The 17,935-nt window shown below is 40.3% G+C and overlaps 2 protein-coding genes across 7 annotated transcripts in view; one reads left to right on the top strand and one right to left on the bottom strand.

Moving 5' to 3' along the window:
- The window catches only part of NLN (neurolysin), a 39,635-nt gene extending 24,545 nt beyond the window's left edge, over window positions 1–15,090 (bottom strand). The window contains exons 1-3 of the mRNA XM_064499939.1: window positions 14,901–15,090; window positions 2,813–3,069; window positions 196–344 (exon numbers count right to left, since the gene is read on the bottom strand). Coding sequence (XP_064356009.1) covers window positions 196–344; window positions 2,813–3,069; window positions 14,901–14,932 — 438 coding nt within the window. The 5' untranslated portion in view covers window positions 14,933–15,090. The remainder of the gene's footprint in view (window positions 1–195; window positions 345–2,812; window positions 3,070–14,900) is intronic.
- The window catches only part of SGTB (small glutamine rich tetratricopeptide repeat co-chaperone beta), a 46,881-nt gene continuing 43,987 nt past the window's right edge, over window positions 15,042–17,935 (top strand). For 2 of the 6 annotated variants that reach the window (XM_064499946.1, XM_064499948.1), the window contains exons 1-2: window positions 15,042–15,225; window positions 16,397–16,524. In XM_064499946.1, coding sequence (XP_064356016.1) covers window positions 16,425–16,524 — 100 coding nt within the window. In that variant the 5' untranslated portion in view covers window positions 15,042–15,225; window positions 16,397–16,424. Of the gene's footprint in view, window positions 15,226–15,576; window positions 15,855–16,395; window positions 16,525–17,935 lie in introns of those variants that run through there. The other 4 variants (XM_064499945.1, XM_064499949.1, XM_064499944.1 and 1 more) reach the window with 4 other exon arrangements.

Here is a 17,935-nt window from a genome sequence, read left to right on the forward strand (position 1 = left end):
GGAACTGCAGTCCCCACTTGGATAGCTGTGTCTCCCTGGAAAGATTTGACTGGTACAGGAACGGGTGAAGCAAATGCAGTGATGCGTGTTTTGAAAAACATAGCACATACTAACTTGTTTAGATAAATTCTTTTCACTGCTGGAATTTTATCTACATTTCCACAAGTTATGCACAGTAATGTCCTTGTGATTTACCTGCAAATAAACAATCTTCTGAAATATGTCTTCTCTCATGCTCATCTCCACATCGAAATTAGAAAGCTTTTTATCAGCTTCTGTGCTTGCTAAGCGCACCTCTTTGTCAGGCGACACATGCTGGGGAAAATCCAGCATGCTTCTTTCCACTGTTTAAATAAAAAGCGATGACACTTTAAGGATAAGGAACCTGTACTTACAAATGAACTGTTCTAGTAATTTCCCCTCTCTCCAATATTAATAGAACATAAGAAACAAGTACCCAAAGAAACCTGAAGCTTCAGATCAGCCCTGAAGCTAGTGAAGTGATTACAGCTAAAGTAAAAATGAATTGGTAAAGGGATAAAACTGCATACCATTATAACAAACTAGTATTTTACAGAAACCGTCCATTACCAAAGTCTAATTGTTTCATCCTTGTGATACTTCTAGGAAGTCAACTGAAATGTATATAAATGTGATCTATGATTTTTGAACCATTTGTAAGCAGAGAAGACTGATACTGTTTCATAGCTGGCACAGATGCTTCCCTTTCAGTATTTAAACTGAAAAGCTCTGAATCTTTCAAACATGCCCATCTGTCCTGAAATTTTTTTTACATTGGCATGACAGAACAGTGTCAAACAGTGCCCTCTCTTTCCTTATTTATTTAAGGGGAAACAATAAGGCAACTGCAAAGGATGCTGTCTATGTATTTTGAACTTCTAGAGGTCAGAAGCTGAGTTAGACTATTGTTTTTAAATGTACTTTTGAGATCAGATGAATCCTTATTTTGCAAAGGCATATTGCATCTTTATGACACTGAATAGAGGTGCTAAAATAAGAACAAATTGCCATGATGAGCTGAATTAAGTTATTTCAAGCCAATTATAATTTAATTTTTTGCCCCTCAAAGCAAAAAAAAGAAACTTAGAGTAATAATAATCCTACGATGAAGTTGTAAAGCACTGTAATTTTAGGTAACCTATGCTTTTTTTTTTTTTTTTTTTTTTAAATCAAACACTGAGATCTTCTCAGATATTCCGTTTAGAAACCTATGGAATGCAAGCATGGGCGAACAGTTCTTCTTGAAGTCCACAGGAAACTTTTTTCCTCATGTCATCAAGCCAAGATGGTTCAAAATGATGAAGTGAGTTTTGGCAGCTTTCAAGTGAAACGTAAGGTCTGTTGCAATCTGTGTCTTTTCTGATAATGAGTTCCAATTACCGGGGTAGCACTCTCACTTTCATGTGCATGTGAAAGGGCCATGCGGGACTTAAATTTGAGGTTCTAATGGAAGTCTGCTGTGGTGGTAATATGTCCTTATCATATACCATGGGGTGTTTCAGAGTTAAGTAATGCTAACTTCACATACAGCTTTGAAGATTAGCATTAAAAGATTAGATATGACCTACTATTGCAATGGCATGTAGAGAAGAAAGCACACTTGGAAGATGTAATCTGGATGGTTATGTGGCCACTGATGGCCACTATTTTCTGAATCAAAGAGATTTTCTTTATAATTTAAAGCAGGAAGTTTTTTACTTTGGTGTAAAGGCTTGCAAATAATTGTACCAAATTCACTGGTACATTTAAAATCGAATCTAAGAGGAAGCTGCTTGGATGAAGATTATTCAGTCTTCCTGCCAGCAACAACTCCAGTCAGAATTACAGTTCGGGCACAAACTAATATTACATACAGTACAGCCATTTGTGCTGCAGGCCGCTCATTTTTGCAAGGTGAAGACTCAGAGCTTGAAGCCAAGGTGCTTGCTTACAACACTTCCGTTGCCACCATGGATTTTTGAAAGATTTAGGAGAACCTGACATTTTGTTAGAGATGCTACTTTTTTGGGAGCCATGCAGAATGACAGGGTTTTTTTTTTTTCCTCTCCAAACAAAGGCACCACAATCACATTTTTATGTTTCTATTTCACCTGACTGACAAAAGTTAACTGAATGACCTGTGTTCATCCATTAAACTCCATTTATATGCTGGCATGTCCTAATAATTCATTCAAAACGATCTAGACATGAGTACCTTTCCCTAGTTTCTTCAAGTACTTGCAAGCCATAATATAATAGTGAGCAGGTAAAGAATGCTCTTAAAAAAGAGAATATAAAAATTCCTCCATACTCATCCATGACCTTTTCTCCATTAAGAATTTACTAAACTTTCCATTATTCAATTTGGCTTGCTTTTCTCAGTCAGATTCTACAGTGTCTGCAGAAATGTACTCAGAATGTATTGAATGTATTATATGTATCACAGACACTGTAGTTTATGCAGCTGCACATTGTCCCCTAGTGGTTGTACACAGTAGAGCTTCACATGCAAAAAGAAAACAGGTGCCCAGTGCAGTTCTCTGGATGTGTCAAAAAGATCAGCACATCAGTTTTACTAATCCTAAATTTTGCCTCTACAATAACGTAGCAGAATTTTACGTATGATCAAATTACATATTGTTGAGACTCCCAGAAAAATGGCAATGACTGTAGGACCCTTATGAGACCTCTACATATTCTACACAAGAGCAGCATGGATCAGAATTGTAAAGTGGTAACAATCGTTCCTCAATGTTTTTTAATGGGCGGACAAAATGTGCTAAGTAAAGAATCACATAAAAGGCACACTAACCTGCATATTCCACTTCTATATCTGCCAAAGCCTGTACAGTATTCTCATGTGTTACTTCTTCAGCACTAAGCATCCCAACACTGTCATATACATGCTTTGTCTTCCTGATCAGTTCTTCTGTTCTTGTTCTGATTTGCTCTGGTGACAGGTCCCATCTCAGGAGGTTTTGGTGTGAGGCAATGTAGGAAGAGGCTTTGACCTGGCTAGTAATTTCGGCTCCTAACGTCATCCTCAATATAAGCCGTGGCCCAACAGCCCTGAAAGTATAAAAATGATTTTTGCATACCGAGATTCTAGTTCAAAAGGTAGTTTATAATAAATAAAAAACAGGTAACAGACTTAATAATTAAAAGATATTTTTAGAAGCAAGATGGAAGTCCTTTCTAGAGCCACTGTTTGGCCAGCAGGACCATACACAGCTTTTACCCTTATCAAATAAATCTCATTCTAAAATAAATCAGAGGTCTCTCTTTTACCTGTTCCATCCAGAGGATAACAAACTACCATCTAATATATTTGCAGACAAACATAAAACCTTTGATATTTATGAAAACAGACAGATCTGAGTTACTATTCAGTCTAAGAAAATCATAATCACTGAAACGCTACAAAAACAGAGTTATTTTGCATTTTTGAAGTAAAGAATAAAAACCACACAGTAATTTGTAGATTATAAAAACCAAGAACTGCACACAATACATACACAAGAAAAAAAATAGTTTGCTAGTGTTCATTGGAACAAATAATTTTATATTTGTACTGAATGTTTGCTGCGTAATGGACCATGGGAGGAAAAGCTGCAGTTGTTACTCCCTTGAAAATTTACTCCTTTAACCATTGCAGATTTTATACAGATAGTTTCACTCTATTGCCAGAAAAGAGAGAAAAGGTTATTGTAATTTATATACTAATAATCCTGGTTATATAAATCACCTATATTTCAGCCTTAGTTAGACAGAAGGGTTGTCTTAGTTCTGCTGCTGTGCAAGCAAAGGCTGTCCTTTCACTAATCTTTATGAATATATATATACACACATATACACACACACATATAGTTTAAAAAAAAAAAAAAAAAAAAAGCAACCCAGCTGTTTTTCAGGTATTTGAAGGAGGAAATCCCAATATTAAAAAAAAATGTACCTGATTTTCTTTCAGTTCACTGAAATACCAGAAGAAAGAAAATGCTAGACATAAAATTATATCAACTTTCCTCTGCTTGCATTTTTCCCCAGGATTTCATATCTTTTTCTCCTTTCAGTGTATTTCAGTTACTTATTCTGTCTTTTCTTACCATTTCTCCCATACATTATCCTGTCTTCTCTTTTCCAGCCTTTTCCCCACTCTTTATCCTGTTTTTTTCCCCATTCATTTTGTGGAGATCATCCACTCAAGAGGTCATGCTTTTCAACCGCTACGCAGTTTCTCTCCGTCCCTGCCATCATCCCTTCAAAGTCTCCACATATAATTGAGGTGATGCAAGATCCTTCTCCCTGGTGATCATCTCACTGCTATATGATTTTGAAAGCTATGGTCTACTTATACGAAGATGCCAGAGCAGAACAGGTACTGAAGCACACCAAGCTGAGACTAGAATACTACCTACAACTTACCAGCCCTTTTCCCCAAACCTTTTTTTTCCATGAAAGGAGGGAGTGATTTGCCTTTTTTCCTGTCACCTCCAGTCCAGACTCGCTCTTCTTCGCTCATCTTTTCTCCCTTCGTATACTTGCTCTGTTCCCTTTTTCCCCCTCCATAACCCCTTCTCCTCTCCATGTTAATCTGTTTTCAGCATCAAAAGAATCTCCAGAATAATGCCGAAGCACACCTGCATTCATCCCCAGCAGCATCAGATGATGATCCCGCTTTGGGGGGAAGTTAGGCAAGTTTTGTCAGTTTAATTTGTGGCTATTTCCAATTCCATTAAAGAAGTGCTCCTAAGCTTCCTGTTATATCCAACCGGTAAACTGCACTCCAAATTTGCATACCCCATTTGAACACAGTTACCATTTTTCGGTCTATAAAGGAAGACAGGGCTGCATACCGTGTACAAGCCTCTGGATTTGCATATACAAAATATGCATAATAAAAGAAACCAGTCCTGAAGCTCTGGGGGTGGAAAAATTAGAGAATAGGACTTGAAAAAAGGTTGTATTTTGGAGGAATGAACCCCAAACCAAAGGTAAGAAGATACTGGCATTGGAAGTACCGGCATCCCCACCTCCCCCTCTGCTCAGACAAACCTCAAATTAGTTGTATGAAGGAGAAGGATATAGACTCAGGCAGCTGGCTGAAGCAGGGCCAACATAAACCCAAATAGTCAAAATGCCCATCTGGAGAACACAATACCACCTCAGTTATATGTAAAATAGTAGCTGACAGTGAAAATAATTTTACAATAATTAAAAGAGAGCTTGCATTTGAGGAGTAAAATTTGCTTGGTAGTGTTTAGTACCACAGAAGGGTCAGCTCGCAGCTTCAGAAAAGCAACAGGGAGATTTTAAACATTTGAGCTGCTAAGAACAACTCTGGCAGAGATTTACTATCCGCCTCCCCATTTCAGTTGCACAAGTTTAAAGAACTGCATGTGTTGGTATGGTAAAGTATGGTAAGTTAAGATCTTCGACTATAGCTAAAAATACATAAGAATACACACAGAGAGCTCACCATTAGAGACATTTACTTAACGTTATTTAATGTTAATTACCTATTTTTGTTAACACTAGCCACTGTGGTTGTATAATTTTATTGCAAAATCAGTCTGGTGTGCACATAAATGCTCAGATAGGTTTTGGCATACAATGCAGGGAGCATACATAAAAGGACAGGCAATTTTGGCCTAAAGGAAAAACAAAGCAAGAGTAAAATGCCACCAATCTGGGAAGGGCTGCATGCAGAGCTTCTGTTTAAAGGCAAGACTCTTTGTTAAAAGTCTCCTCTTCTACATGAGAAATTTTCTAGAAATAGCCTTGCCAAGATTATTTTTATACAAGACAAGACAACATTCCTATTTACATTTAATTATGAGGATTTTTTTCCTCGTTACCACAGTTTCTTCCAATCCTCCTATACCAGTCTAGACAGAATGTTTACTTTTCGCTTCTACAGGCACACAGAAACACCAATGCCCGGCATATTGACAATTTTCAAACTTTGAAAATGAAGCCTGAATAAAGAAAATTCCTTCCACCCTATTCTCTCTCTCCCTGATACCAGCCAAGACCTGAGACTAATGTCTTAGCAGCTTCTCCACTGGACTGCTGAAATTTTGAATCTCCTTTAGAAGTTTATGAGAAATGAAGCTGCTTTCATGAAAACAAAAGGAAGCCTAAAAAGTACGAGCATTCTGAGAACGCCTTTGTCTCCCACTCCAAAACCCACTCATCAGCACCCCAAATGTACAAATCCGTTACACGACAGCACTTCATGAGCTGCTTCCCTCCGGGCTGTGCTATGTCATCTTCCATACATTGTTAATACAGCCCTGGTACAACTTGAGGCCAAACCTCCTCAAGACTAGGTTCAAGGCCTTGGATAATATCAGAAAGGGTGCCAAATTGTGCCAAATTAAGGTGAAAAAATATGATTTCTCTCTGTGTCAAGGTTTCACATATAAATGAAGCAGAAGTACAGGAAAACAAGAACCTGAAAAAAGCAAAGGCTGACAACTATGCTATAGTGCAGCATATGAAGCAGATACAGAAAGTGGTAGGTTGCCTTTGAAAAAGAGTAATTCATTATCTTCACCCGGTATGGTGCTATGTGCTTTAGAAATACAGTAAAGAGCACAGCTCTGTCACTGACCAACAATATATTATCAGAAGCAAACACTGAAACAGTCACAGAACCTACTGTTTATATTAATTTCAGCCTGTCAAACAAGTCTAAAAAATAAAGTTGCACTGATTTCAAGAACTTGAATGCAGGGTCCAGATGGCTCCGGAGCACTGCTTTAAAGTAGCAAAAAAAGACTGGTCCACCTGATTTTATTAATATGTTGGCTAGCTGCATTAAGGAATATACATATAAATTTGATAGCTTCATAAATAATTGCCATAAATGTCAGCAAGTGGTTGTCTATATCTGTTAGAGATGGAAAACTGATATAGAACAGAAATTGTCTATTTTTGAAATGCTGATAGCCTGTGTCCTCCTTCTGAACCAAGGAATCAGTCATTTATGTAGATTAATACAGTTGAGAAAGACCTGTTAGTCTTTCTAACTAACCAATTCACAGTGCAATTACCTTTTTCAAACTGCTTTCAAAAACTACGGCATAACATTTGAAGTAAATCACCACATGTAACCATTTAAAGACAGGTTGTTACACTGCTACCAGTCAATCAGATTATACTTTGTGCCAATGTAACTCACAGCAGACTAATGAAAAGCTACAAGCAAGTACAAATATATGCACAGGTGAAGTCTTGACCATTTGTTTCATGGCTTAGTATTTCATATTCTTTGTCTACATAAAATTGTAAAGAAATAAATTCCCCAAACTTCAAGTACCATACCATAATAAAACTGATAATACTATGCTAATACTTCTCTCTACTATACACTGTAATAATACATTACCATAGTAAAGAAGGCATCTGCTCATGGTTCATCCTCTAATATTGTATTGGGACTAAAATCCTGGTCCTTGAGTTCTCAAAAAAACAATACTTACCATTACCCCCTGAGCAAAGATAATCTCTTTATCTCTTTATTTATAATAATAATATCCTTATATATTTTCCTTGTATTTAATTTAAATATGAACTAAATAACTCACTTTGAGCAACTAACTGTTCTTGTGTTTAGCTTTGATTATATTTATGGTTATCTGTATTCATTGCAGACCTGAAACTGGGCTTCTGTGACCAAAAGCTCATCTACCTTTTCCAATTATACTAGTTAGTGTAATGAAACATACTGCCTCTGTTCACTGACTTTGTCTTGTTTGTTCAGGAAGGAAGGAAGGAAAGAAAGAAACAAAGCCAAATGCAAAATTAATGAATGAGTATAAAGAAACAAGAAAAGAGAGCGTAGCTGAAATAATATAACTGTGTCAAAACTGCTCTGGGACTGTGCTTGCGTTGTTATTAGAAAACTACTGTGGTGAACCATACCCCGAGGGAAACTTTAACTTCTCAGATATAAACTGGAAAATAAATTCTATTAATAATGGTAGGAACCAGATACTTCTGAATATAATAGCAACAGCATTCTTCACCAAACAGTAACTGAACCAACAAGAGGCAATTATTATTTTAGACTCACATTTGGTAAATGGCAGCGACATTACAGAAGAGCCAGACATAACCTTGGACCAAAAATCTGAAGTTGGTTTAGTTTAAATTAGACAAAAGGATAAACAAAAGTAGATCTGTAACTAAAGTTATGTGTATACTGCAGTCACCAAAATCAGGGTAAAATTGTCCTGTGAACTCACTAGTTCGTGCTGTTTCAGACACAACACTCAGATTTTCTGCAGTGCACAACTGTTGACATATCTAAAGAAGCCTGAATTAAGGATAAGCACCACGTACAGCAGCAGGGTTGGCTTACAGCATTCCTCTTCTCTCCTGTTCCTCCCTCTGCTGCTCATTTCTGTCCCTGTCCACCCCTCCACCAAGGATGACAGCATAGCTATCTGCAGGGCCACACTTTGAAAAGTGCCAGAGCAGCATTCAGGTGAAAAATGATGCAAACCAAAAAAAAAGGAGGGAGTGGGATTGCAGGTAATCAGTGGCAACATCCATTTGATGCGTGGCTTCAAAACAGTTGTGCTGGCATAAAGGAAGGACCAAAAAAGTACAAACAGCCATTTAGGCCAGAACTACTGCTAGGAAATGCATGTGAAATGCATGGGTTTAGTCTAGCAAAAGAAGAGATTCAGGACGACTGCTGTCATTAAGTATATATAAGGTTAAACACCAGGAAGTGAAAAGAACTATTGATGCTCAGAGGCAACACTCCAGTAAGAACAAATTAGTATAAACTGGTCAGGAATACTTTTAAGCTAGAATTTAGAGACACATTTGTAACAATCAGAGCAGTGAGGTTCTGAAACAGCTGTCCAATAAGCACCATGGAAATAAAAACTTCCTAACTATTTTTAGTTGGAGTTTGATGAACTTATAAAATGGATGTCACTTGGTTGCCTAAGGTAGCACAAGACTAGACTTGATCTCCCCAGTTGCCCCTTCCAGCGTCTGTGTTCCTGTGAGGTTCTTCACAATTAACTTTATTTACCTTACATTTTTACTATGAATGTTTAACTGGCCTCTGTTAAGAGACTTGCACTGCCTCCACCCCCATATATATATATGTATATTTATGAGTCCTATGGGGTCTAATAGTGTCACCGGAATGACATACAGGGCAGACTGGAACACGTTATGCATCGTGCACTGCGCCATCTATCAATGAGACGTTGGGAAGGAAGAACACCGGAGGCTTTCTTTGGACTTTCAATCTACCGCAAAGCATCTAGAAGCAGCTGTTGCTCACCAAAGCAACAAATTATGGCACTAAGTTTCCAAATCCAAAAGCAGGAATAATGAGCATTTCTGCCAAAAGCAGTGTAAGTTGAATAATAACTTAGAAGTAGCTGCTGAGCTTTTACAATTTTTAAGTAGAAAAGAAAGCTTCTAAGTTACAGACTGCAATCAGGTATAGAGATTGCTATTTTTGCCAGAATGCCAGACAATTTATTTTGCCAACAAATCTACAATTTGATTACTTGTTGCTTCTGGAAAATATAAATTTGATTTGATTTTAGAAAGGAGAGGGACCTTTGTAATACTTTACTAGAGCAATACAGTAACAAACTTAACTACTGCAGATGAGCAAAGCAACCAAATTTACTGGCTGATTTTTAACTCATGCATTAAATATTTTAAACATTTACATAAGTCTGGTTTTGCTTCAGAACAATGTTCCATGATAGGAACGTGCCAAACAATCTTTTTTAACAAGCCACTATGAAAATGAAGCTAAAAGACCACAACCTATGAAACAGAATCAGCAAAGGATAATATTGGCTTTAGAAAATGCAAACACAAAAACCTGCAAGTGTGTTCACAAGATGCTCCTGCTACTGATACTCACTCTATAACATGGTCAAGACTCAAGTCTGCCATCTCATTTAACTCTGATTACATATTGATAACTACAGTTACATCCAAGATGCTTTAATGGCTTTATTAGTTTTCAAATTAATCTTCACCTAAACAGTATCACTTACAATGGCAAGTAAGGTTTTAAGAATAATTAAGATGCTATCTACATATGGATTTTTGGGAAACATACATACAGCCAGGTTTATTGTACTTGCTCATAAATCTGACATGTCCATATAGCCATGCAAAAATCAAAGTATATTGGATTAGACAGAAATACTAGAAAACTATATTCCCTGCTGACATAAAAGGTCTGGGACAATGGCTTCAGGGGTAAAGAGGGAGCCAAAGCAGAAGATTAAAAAAGAAAGAAAAAGAGTCTGGTCTCAGATGACGCAGCACTGATCATTTATTCTTCCAAGCTTTGTGCATATTGAGTTTAAACGAAACACAATCTTATGCTTTTTGCACATTTCCAGAAGTCAAAAAGATGATTCTTATCTTAAAAATTGTATGAAAATGTAAAAATTATTTCAAACACAAAACCACCAAGATACTTTGGCATCTTCTAATTTTTAAATAGTCTGAGGGCAAACAGATATAGAGACATTTCTTTAGCTGCACCTCATATACATGTTGGGGGGGGCATTCCTAATGATATATAAGTAAGAACAGATTTGAAAACCACAATGAACACAAGCAATTTATTTTTCAAATAGCAATTTGCTGTATGAAGCTTTGCAAAAGCTGTTAATTTTAAGAACATGAAGAATGAGATGACCATTTTGATCTTTCTATCTTTTGAAATAGCAGATCTGAGTCAATAAACACTTGCAAGTCTTACGGGCTGCAGTAGAAATAGTGCTGCATGCTGAAAGCCAGCATTATACACGCAAAGAACATATTCAACACGTAACTGCAATCAACTGTCACATGGCCTCAACGTTTTGACTCCACCCAGCGGGCTTGTTAAAAAAAAGTCCCATTATGGCAATATAAAAACAGACAGTTTGCCTCAGGACCAATTATTCCATGCTTGAATAATATGCCATATGTTGGCATTTTCCTGAAAGTAAGACTCAAGTGCCACCAAATATACATAAATAATAGCGGACAGGCATAGTTTAAGTAAAGCTTTATAATGGCCAAGCAACATTTTTTTTTTAACTAAGACCTCCTGCAGAAGTTAAAAAGTATTTCAGAAATAAACCACTGTGAGTATTCAGCAGCCTCTAATATAGCGTAAGATGCACTGTGTTCCATGTTCTCAGAAATGGATTTTAAGACAGAAATTATATATACTAAAATCCGTGTTATCTAAATAACCTATTTTTTTGCTTCAATTTGAAATATATCACCACATCGTTTCAGTTTTGACTCACAGCTTCATATAAGTAATTGTTTATTTTATAGGAAAGCAAGTTTTTGAAAAAATCAAGCAAAGTCAATGGAGGGCTGAGTGACATGGAAAAAAAATAAATAATAATAAAAAAAAGAGACATCCAAGACAGAAGTAGCAAAATACAGATAAATCACTTGAAGGTAATGACAGGGCAGCATTAATTTAGCTGAGCTGAAGGAATGGGACCACAGCCCCAAAATTGAAGCCATCATTTTTTTCCTGCTGGACAAACACATTTGAAGTCCTTGTTACACTTCGCCTCTCATCTCTTTCAACTGTTTGGCTCTTGACAGTGTCTGGAACAGCACATACATGCTTTGAATTCTTGGGCCATTTTCCTTAGAAAAGTACTTGGCTCTGTGTCATGACTGCGTTTGGCACAGACAGATCTCACTATGGCAAAGGATAGCATAGCATATTTAGTACTTCCTAATTTAAAGTTCTGTAACTGCCTTTAGAACCTTTCTTTCTGAAGCTTAATTTTTTGGAAATAAAAGAAAATATAGCACCTTTTAACACTAAATTATTAATTTTGTCAGTTCCCTGCATCTCAGTTCACTGCAAGCTCTACGTTGATTGTATTTCTATAGTAGACATAGTTTTGGTTCTTGGAATCAGTTTGAGCTAGACAGAAAAACCGTAGGTTATAAGAACATGTTAAAATCTTTACTGATAAATTTAATCCCAGCAGTGCTACTTCTATGATCTTATCTGGCAACAAATGTTTACTGGTTCCTCTGATAGAATTAACATCAACAACAGCAAAGTAATTGAAGATGGCACTCTGTGGTAACTGATGGAAAATGCAGACCTTAAGTGGGAACCTATACATGTGTGCAACATGTTATACGTGGCACAAATCTCTAGGCAGTCTCCCACTGTACTTGCATTCTCACTTTTTCTTCCCCCCTAGTCTTTAAAGAAAAGGAATTTGGAAACCAGTCTGACAGACTTTCATAAGAGGAGGTGATTTCCACACAGCTGTCTGGAGCTGACTGTATGGAGGAGTCATGGTACTGTTTCTGCAGAGTGTCTGATCTCCTCCATCTCCACTCCTAAAATTGTGGTACCTATGGGTCTAAAATAAGAGCTCTCTAGGACTACTCAGCTGGGCTTCAAACCCCATCCTGTGAACTGAATCCGTATCACGTCACAGCAAACCTCCATCACTGCACACCTCATTTAAGGCTTGTTAGAAAGACCTGTTCTCTTCCTATTCCTTTTCAGCACTTGCACACAGCTAGGAAGTGAACTACTTAATTTACACAGCATTTGACACAGGAAGTGCTCACTAGGGCTATCTTCTTGTTTGGTTCTACCAGCAGGTGAACCATACAATATACAGTGGAAAAAAATATTGCTTTTAAGGCTCTACAGCTCTCTCAGGTGTTGCTGCAAATAAGCATCTATCACATGACTATCATGGCAGCAACATAAACAACAGGTAACGTGCGTATTATGTAGTGCAAACACCACACACTGTTACCATTAAGATAGCCCAGTACTTGAATGCAATCAGCTAATACATGAATGCTGGTTGACACTAGTTAAGAAAAAATTGGTATTGCTGGACAGAGAAAACTATGGAGGAAGGTTTGTAAACACAGACAATTTTTCTGATTTACAGCCACAGTTAATCAATTCGGCCTGTACCATGCAAATGCCCTTTGACTTCCTGTTGATGTTAAGTCTCATACAGTCAAAGCGAAGAGTAATGCTTTTTGCTATCACTAGTTGTTTGGAAAACTATGTGCCTCCACGGCAGACGATGACCTAGTCTCACTTACTTGCACCTTTCTAAGTCATCGCTCTCCTCTGGAAGACAGTGAATCATACTGGGCCATGATCACTTCAGTGCTTGCAAAAATTCCAACCAGTGCTCAATACTGCAGTGCATCTGCTCAACACCACAAATTACTCAAGCAAATGAAGCCTGTTTTCTGTTCCAGCTTTTGAGTGAACAGTGATTTAATAACATTAAATGCTTCTCAGGCTAGTTCGAGGCTATCTAAAAGATTGTTTCAGCATTATAAGTATGGCCAAGACCTTCACTGAGTTGACACTCCACAGTAGACATAAAAGGTGTCTGTATTAAAGATGGAACTTTCTCAGATGGTATGATGAACACACTCCACCAAATCATATTTCATCCCCCCCCCCCCCCAAAAAAAGCACTCCCCCTACCCTTACCTTTTCTAAATACATACATGTACCAGAAAAGAGCCTCTTCTACTGAGGGAAGTCCTGACTCACAAATCAAGACCAGTTAATATTGTCTATTAGATTTCCAACCATTTTGGCCAAGATCTTCCGAAGAAACTAAGCTGCTGTGAGACAAGAAGGAAAGTCCTCTTATGGATAGATGATTAAAAGATAGGAAAGAAACAGAGAAATAGCTGTTCATTTTTCTGAAGGGAAATAGGTTCTTTATTCTTTAACATATTTATACCTCATCTAGAAAAAGGTAGGATTAATGAAGTGACAAAACCCACTGATGAGAAGATCAATATTTTTAAATCTTTGAATATTTTTGATTCTAATAGGAATGGTATTTAATTGGAAACAACCCCCTTCCCCAAATCTGCCTATTTTAACCAAAAGAATCAAATCCTGAATGTTGTGTTCAGCATAAGACATGCTGCTTGAAACTTGCTGAAAACTGTCATTTTTAAATGACACTTTAAAAATTGCCTCCCTTTAACACGCCCTGGGCAGAAACAGAACATATCAACATTTCCATGACCATTTGCTTAACTTCTGCAAGTTATGAGGTCACTATCTGGCATTAGAAATAACCCCCTTTTTGTGAGACAACTATTTGGGTACACTCAGATGAAAACTGGCAAAAGAATTACAAATCAGCAACCCGCAGCAATCATTCCCAGGTGTATTTACAACAAAGAAGTGATGACAAAATAAAAGCTATGCTTAACAAAGGAAAGAGTTAAGAAATAGAAAGTTTGCAACCGCGTTTCACCAGCCTCTCCATCCTTCAGACACTTGTTTTCCTGCCGTACCCTGCGGTATCTGACGCCTTCCTCCCAGTTCCTCCAGCGGTGCTAACCCAAGCTCCCCATGTCCCCCGCTCCCCTGCCACCGCCTACGCGCCTGCTTCCGCGCGGCGGCTTTGGGCCCCTTCCCCGCCCGCGCTCAGCGCGGAGGACACCGCGCTCTGCCCCGCACCCGCGCAGCGGGCCGGTACCGCGCCGCCCTTGGCGGGACGGGGAACGCGGCGCGGCCTGCCCGGAGCGCTGCTGGAGACGGGCTCCGCCTCGCTGGGAGCCTCGCTGCTATATATATGTGTATATATATGTATATGTACGTACACACACACACATATATATACACACACATATATACATACGGCCTTAGCCTCGCCCTATTGTCTCTCCTACAGTCAGCCTGACAAAGCGGAGCCGCCGCCGCCGCCGCCGCGCTCCCCTCAGCCCCGCCAGGCCGCGCGGCGCGGCCCCCCGGGGGGGGGGGGGTGGGCAGCACCTCCCCGCGCCGCGGGCGGCTCTGGGCAGGCACCGGCTGTGAGGCGCCGCCGCCGCCGCCCGCCCGCCGCCGCGCCTACCTGCGAGCCGCGCCCGCGCACAGGGCCAGCATGGGGAGGGAGGGCGGCGCGAGGGGAGGCGGGGACGGACGGACGGGCCGGCGCTGCTGCTGTCACGGCTGCCGCTGCCGGCCCGCGCGGCCCCCGGCACGGCGAGGGCAGCCCCGCGCCGCCCCTCCACTTCCGCCGCCGCCGCCCCACGCCCTTCCCGCCGCGGCCGCGCGCGCGCCTCGCCCGCCCCCCGCCCGTCTCCCCGCCGCGGCCGCGCGCGCGCCCGCCCTCGCGCCACTTGTCTCTGCCACCCGGCGGCGGCGCTGACGGGGACGGCGCTCGCCCCTCTCACACGGTAAGGGGGGCGCCCGCCGCGCCGCGCCCCGCTCCGCTCCCCGCAGCCCCTCGGCCGCGGAGCGCCCGCCGCTGCTGGGGTGGGGGCGGGAGCGGGGGGAGCGGCCGGCGGGCGGGCGCTGGGGCGCCGCGGGGTGCGGGGGTGGTCGCCGCAGGGCCCCGGGGCGGCACCGGCCGGGGGCGGGACCGCGGCCGCGCGGCGGGGAGGGCGGCTCGGGGGCGCTTCCGCCGCCCTGCGCTGCGGAGGGCCGCGGCGGGGCCCCGGGCGGCGGGCGGGCCCCGCGCCCTGCCGGGAGCTGCCCCACGGCGGCGGTTGCGCGGCGGCGGCGCGCGGGGGACTGCGGGGAAGGCGGTGCGGTGCGGTGAGGGCTGGCGCTGGTGCTGGTGCCGCTCTGCGCGGAAAGCGCCGCTTTAATCCCCTCTCTTAGAAAACTGGGTGAAGGTTGTGCTTTAAAAAAAAAAGAAAAAATCGAAGCGGTTTAAGGAAGAAAAGCGAAAGTTGGGAGCTGAAATTTTCCTCAAAGTTACGTAACTCCCGGTTGATACTGGATGCAAATCAGACCGAGCCGGCAGCGTGTCGCTAATCACCAGTGTGCGCTGAGGTCACTGTGTTCCAGTTTTCTGTCCAAAGTGAGCATAAGCCATTCAGCAGCGCGGTGACAGAAAATAGAATAGCTTTTATTGAAGCGTATTTTGTTACCTTAGCAGCAGGGTATTTATCAGCGCAGCTTTTAACTGATTATGACTTGGGCTATTTATCAACGCAGCTTTTTAACTGATTATGACTTGGGCAGGTGTTCCTGCTTCCAAGTGCACATGCCTTAGGAATAAAAACGAAAGCTGTATCTTTCAGAAAAGTAAGTGGCTTAAATTATTCTCAGTGAACTCTCCCACAGGAATGAATCTGAGGAAATCTGTGCTCTTTTGCTGATAATTAGAATAGATGATGATAGGAGTTCCCCACTACCCATAAAATTTAATGGCTAGTTTAAAGGTATCACTTTATTGGGCTTTCTGGTGAAGGGTGTTTTAGTGTGTTGTGTGTACTTTTCAGTGAGGTCATTGGGAGGCTGAAATACTCTAGAAATTCAGGATTGGGCCCAAAGCACATGTCCTGTCATATTCTAAAGCTTTTGTTCATTTTTCAAAATAATAGATTTTATTCTTTTTAGGACAGAGGTAAAATTCATCAATTTCAGAATGTCATCAGTCAAACGCTTGGTTTATGCGGTCATCCATTTCTTGAGAGAACAGAGTCAGATGGATACTTTCACTCCAGATGAACAAGAAAGCTTGGAAGGTGAGTGATAAAGGTGATAATACGTACACATGTGTGCACTATACATACAGACATTAAAATGTTTGGTGTGTATTATGGAAAAAAATAACTGGAATGACCTAGTTGGAACTGCCACCAAATACTATCTGTGAATATGATCAAGACATTAATATTTCTGAGAGTATTAATTCAAAAACATCTCTCTTTTTAAAAATGTTATAAAGTTATGAAATTTGTACTACCTTATTTCTGAGCAACAGATATTTGGAATCACATTAAGGTAGGCAATGCCAAAATATAAGCTATGGGAATGATTCAGATATGTCTGCCCCAACTTTTTGCCATCTGATTCTTGTTTCATTTTACTCTTATGTTTGGTTTCTTTCTGTGAACAACACACAGGAGAAGAGCATTTCTGTCAACAGTGATGTTGGCCGGGGGGATGAGTAAGGAGTAAAACATGAACAACCATATATTGTTTTTGGTATATGGAAAGAACTCCTGTTTCATACTTAAAAGAATTCCATGTAATTCATGAGGCTAAGAGACAATAAGTTTTTGCAGCACTTTTTCCACATGAATAGCAATTCCAAAGAGCTATAATAATGAATATTTTCAGCATGGTATAGTTTCTATTAACAGAAAACATAGCCATAGAAAGATGGACTTCCGCAAGTATTCCTCTGCCAACAGAATAGGTGAAGACATTCATCCGTTAACCTTTGCAACTTTGTAGTGTCTGTCTTTTTCCTTCCTATTGCTGTCATTCCTTTTCCCTGATTCCTAGAGACTTCTTGGGGACTGGTAATCACAATGTGGAATTAAGCAAAAGAAGAACAAAAAGGTTCTTAATTTCACAATTAACTTTCCATATCATCTGTTTGAAAGACCTGTGCACTGTTTCAAGCAGTCTTTGGTTGTATAACGTAAGAGGAGGAGGAATTGGAAGTAAAAGGAGGAAACCTAGGACCAGCAGTGCAATAAGCAATATCCAGGCAGAGGACCATTGAGTTATGTGAAATTTGAGGAATGGGGAGTGGACCTTCCACAAGTACAGAAGCAAGTCCTGCTTCTCAGAGGCATAAACTTTAAAAGATAAGCCTGAAATGGTCTTTCTTTCAGTGTCTATTGGTTTTACAGTGCAGTTGTTCACAAATGTAAGCAAGAAAGAAGCACGTGTAGGATGCTATTGAAAGGATATTCCACAGATTTGGTTTTACATCACAGTCTGGAATATTTGTACATTTGAAAAGTGATAGTCAATTATGAATTTAACCTATATCAGTATTTGATGAGGAATTTCTGTTCAGCTGATGAAAGAAAGCAGTGTTTTTAGAAATTATATGAGAGATGAGGTATATTCCTTTTCATAAAACTGATAAACATCGATGGCTTGTGACTTTAGCTGATTATTTGTCTCAGAGTAGCTTTA

Source organism: Dromaius novaehollandiae, chromosome W (assembly GCF_036370855.1).
Source record: "Dromaius novaehollandiae isolate bDroNov1 chromosome W, bDroNov1.hap1, whole genome shotgun sequence".
Classification (NCBI taxonomy): Eukaryota; Metazoa; Chordata; class Aves; order Casuariiformes; family Dromaiidae; genus Dromaius; species Dromaius novaehollandiae.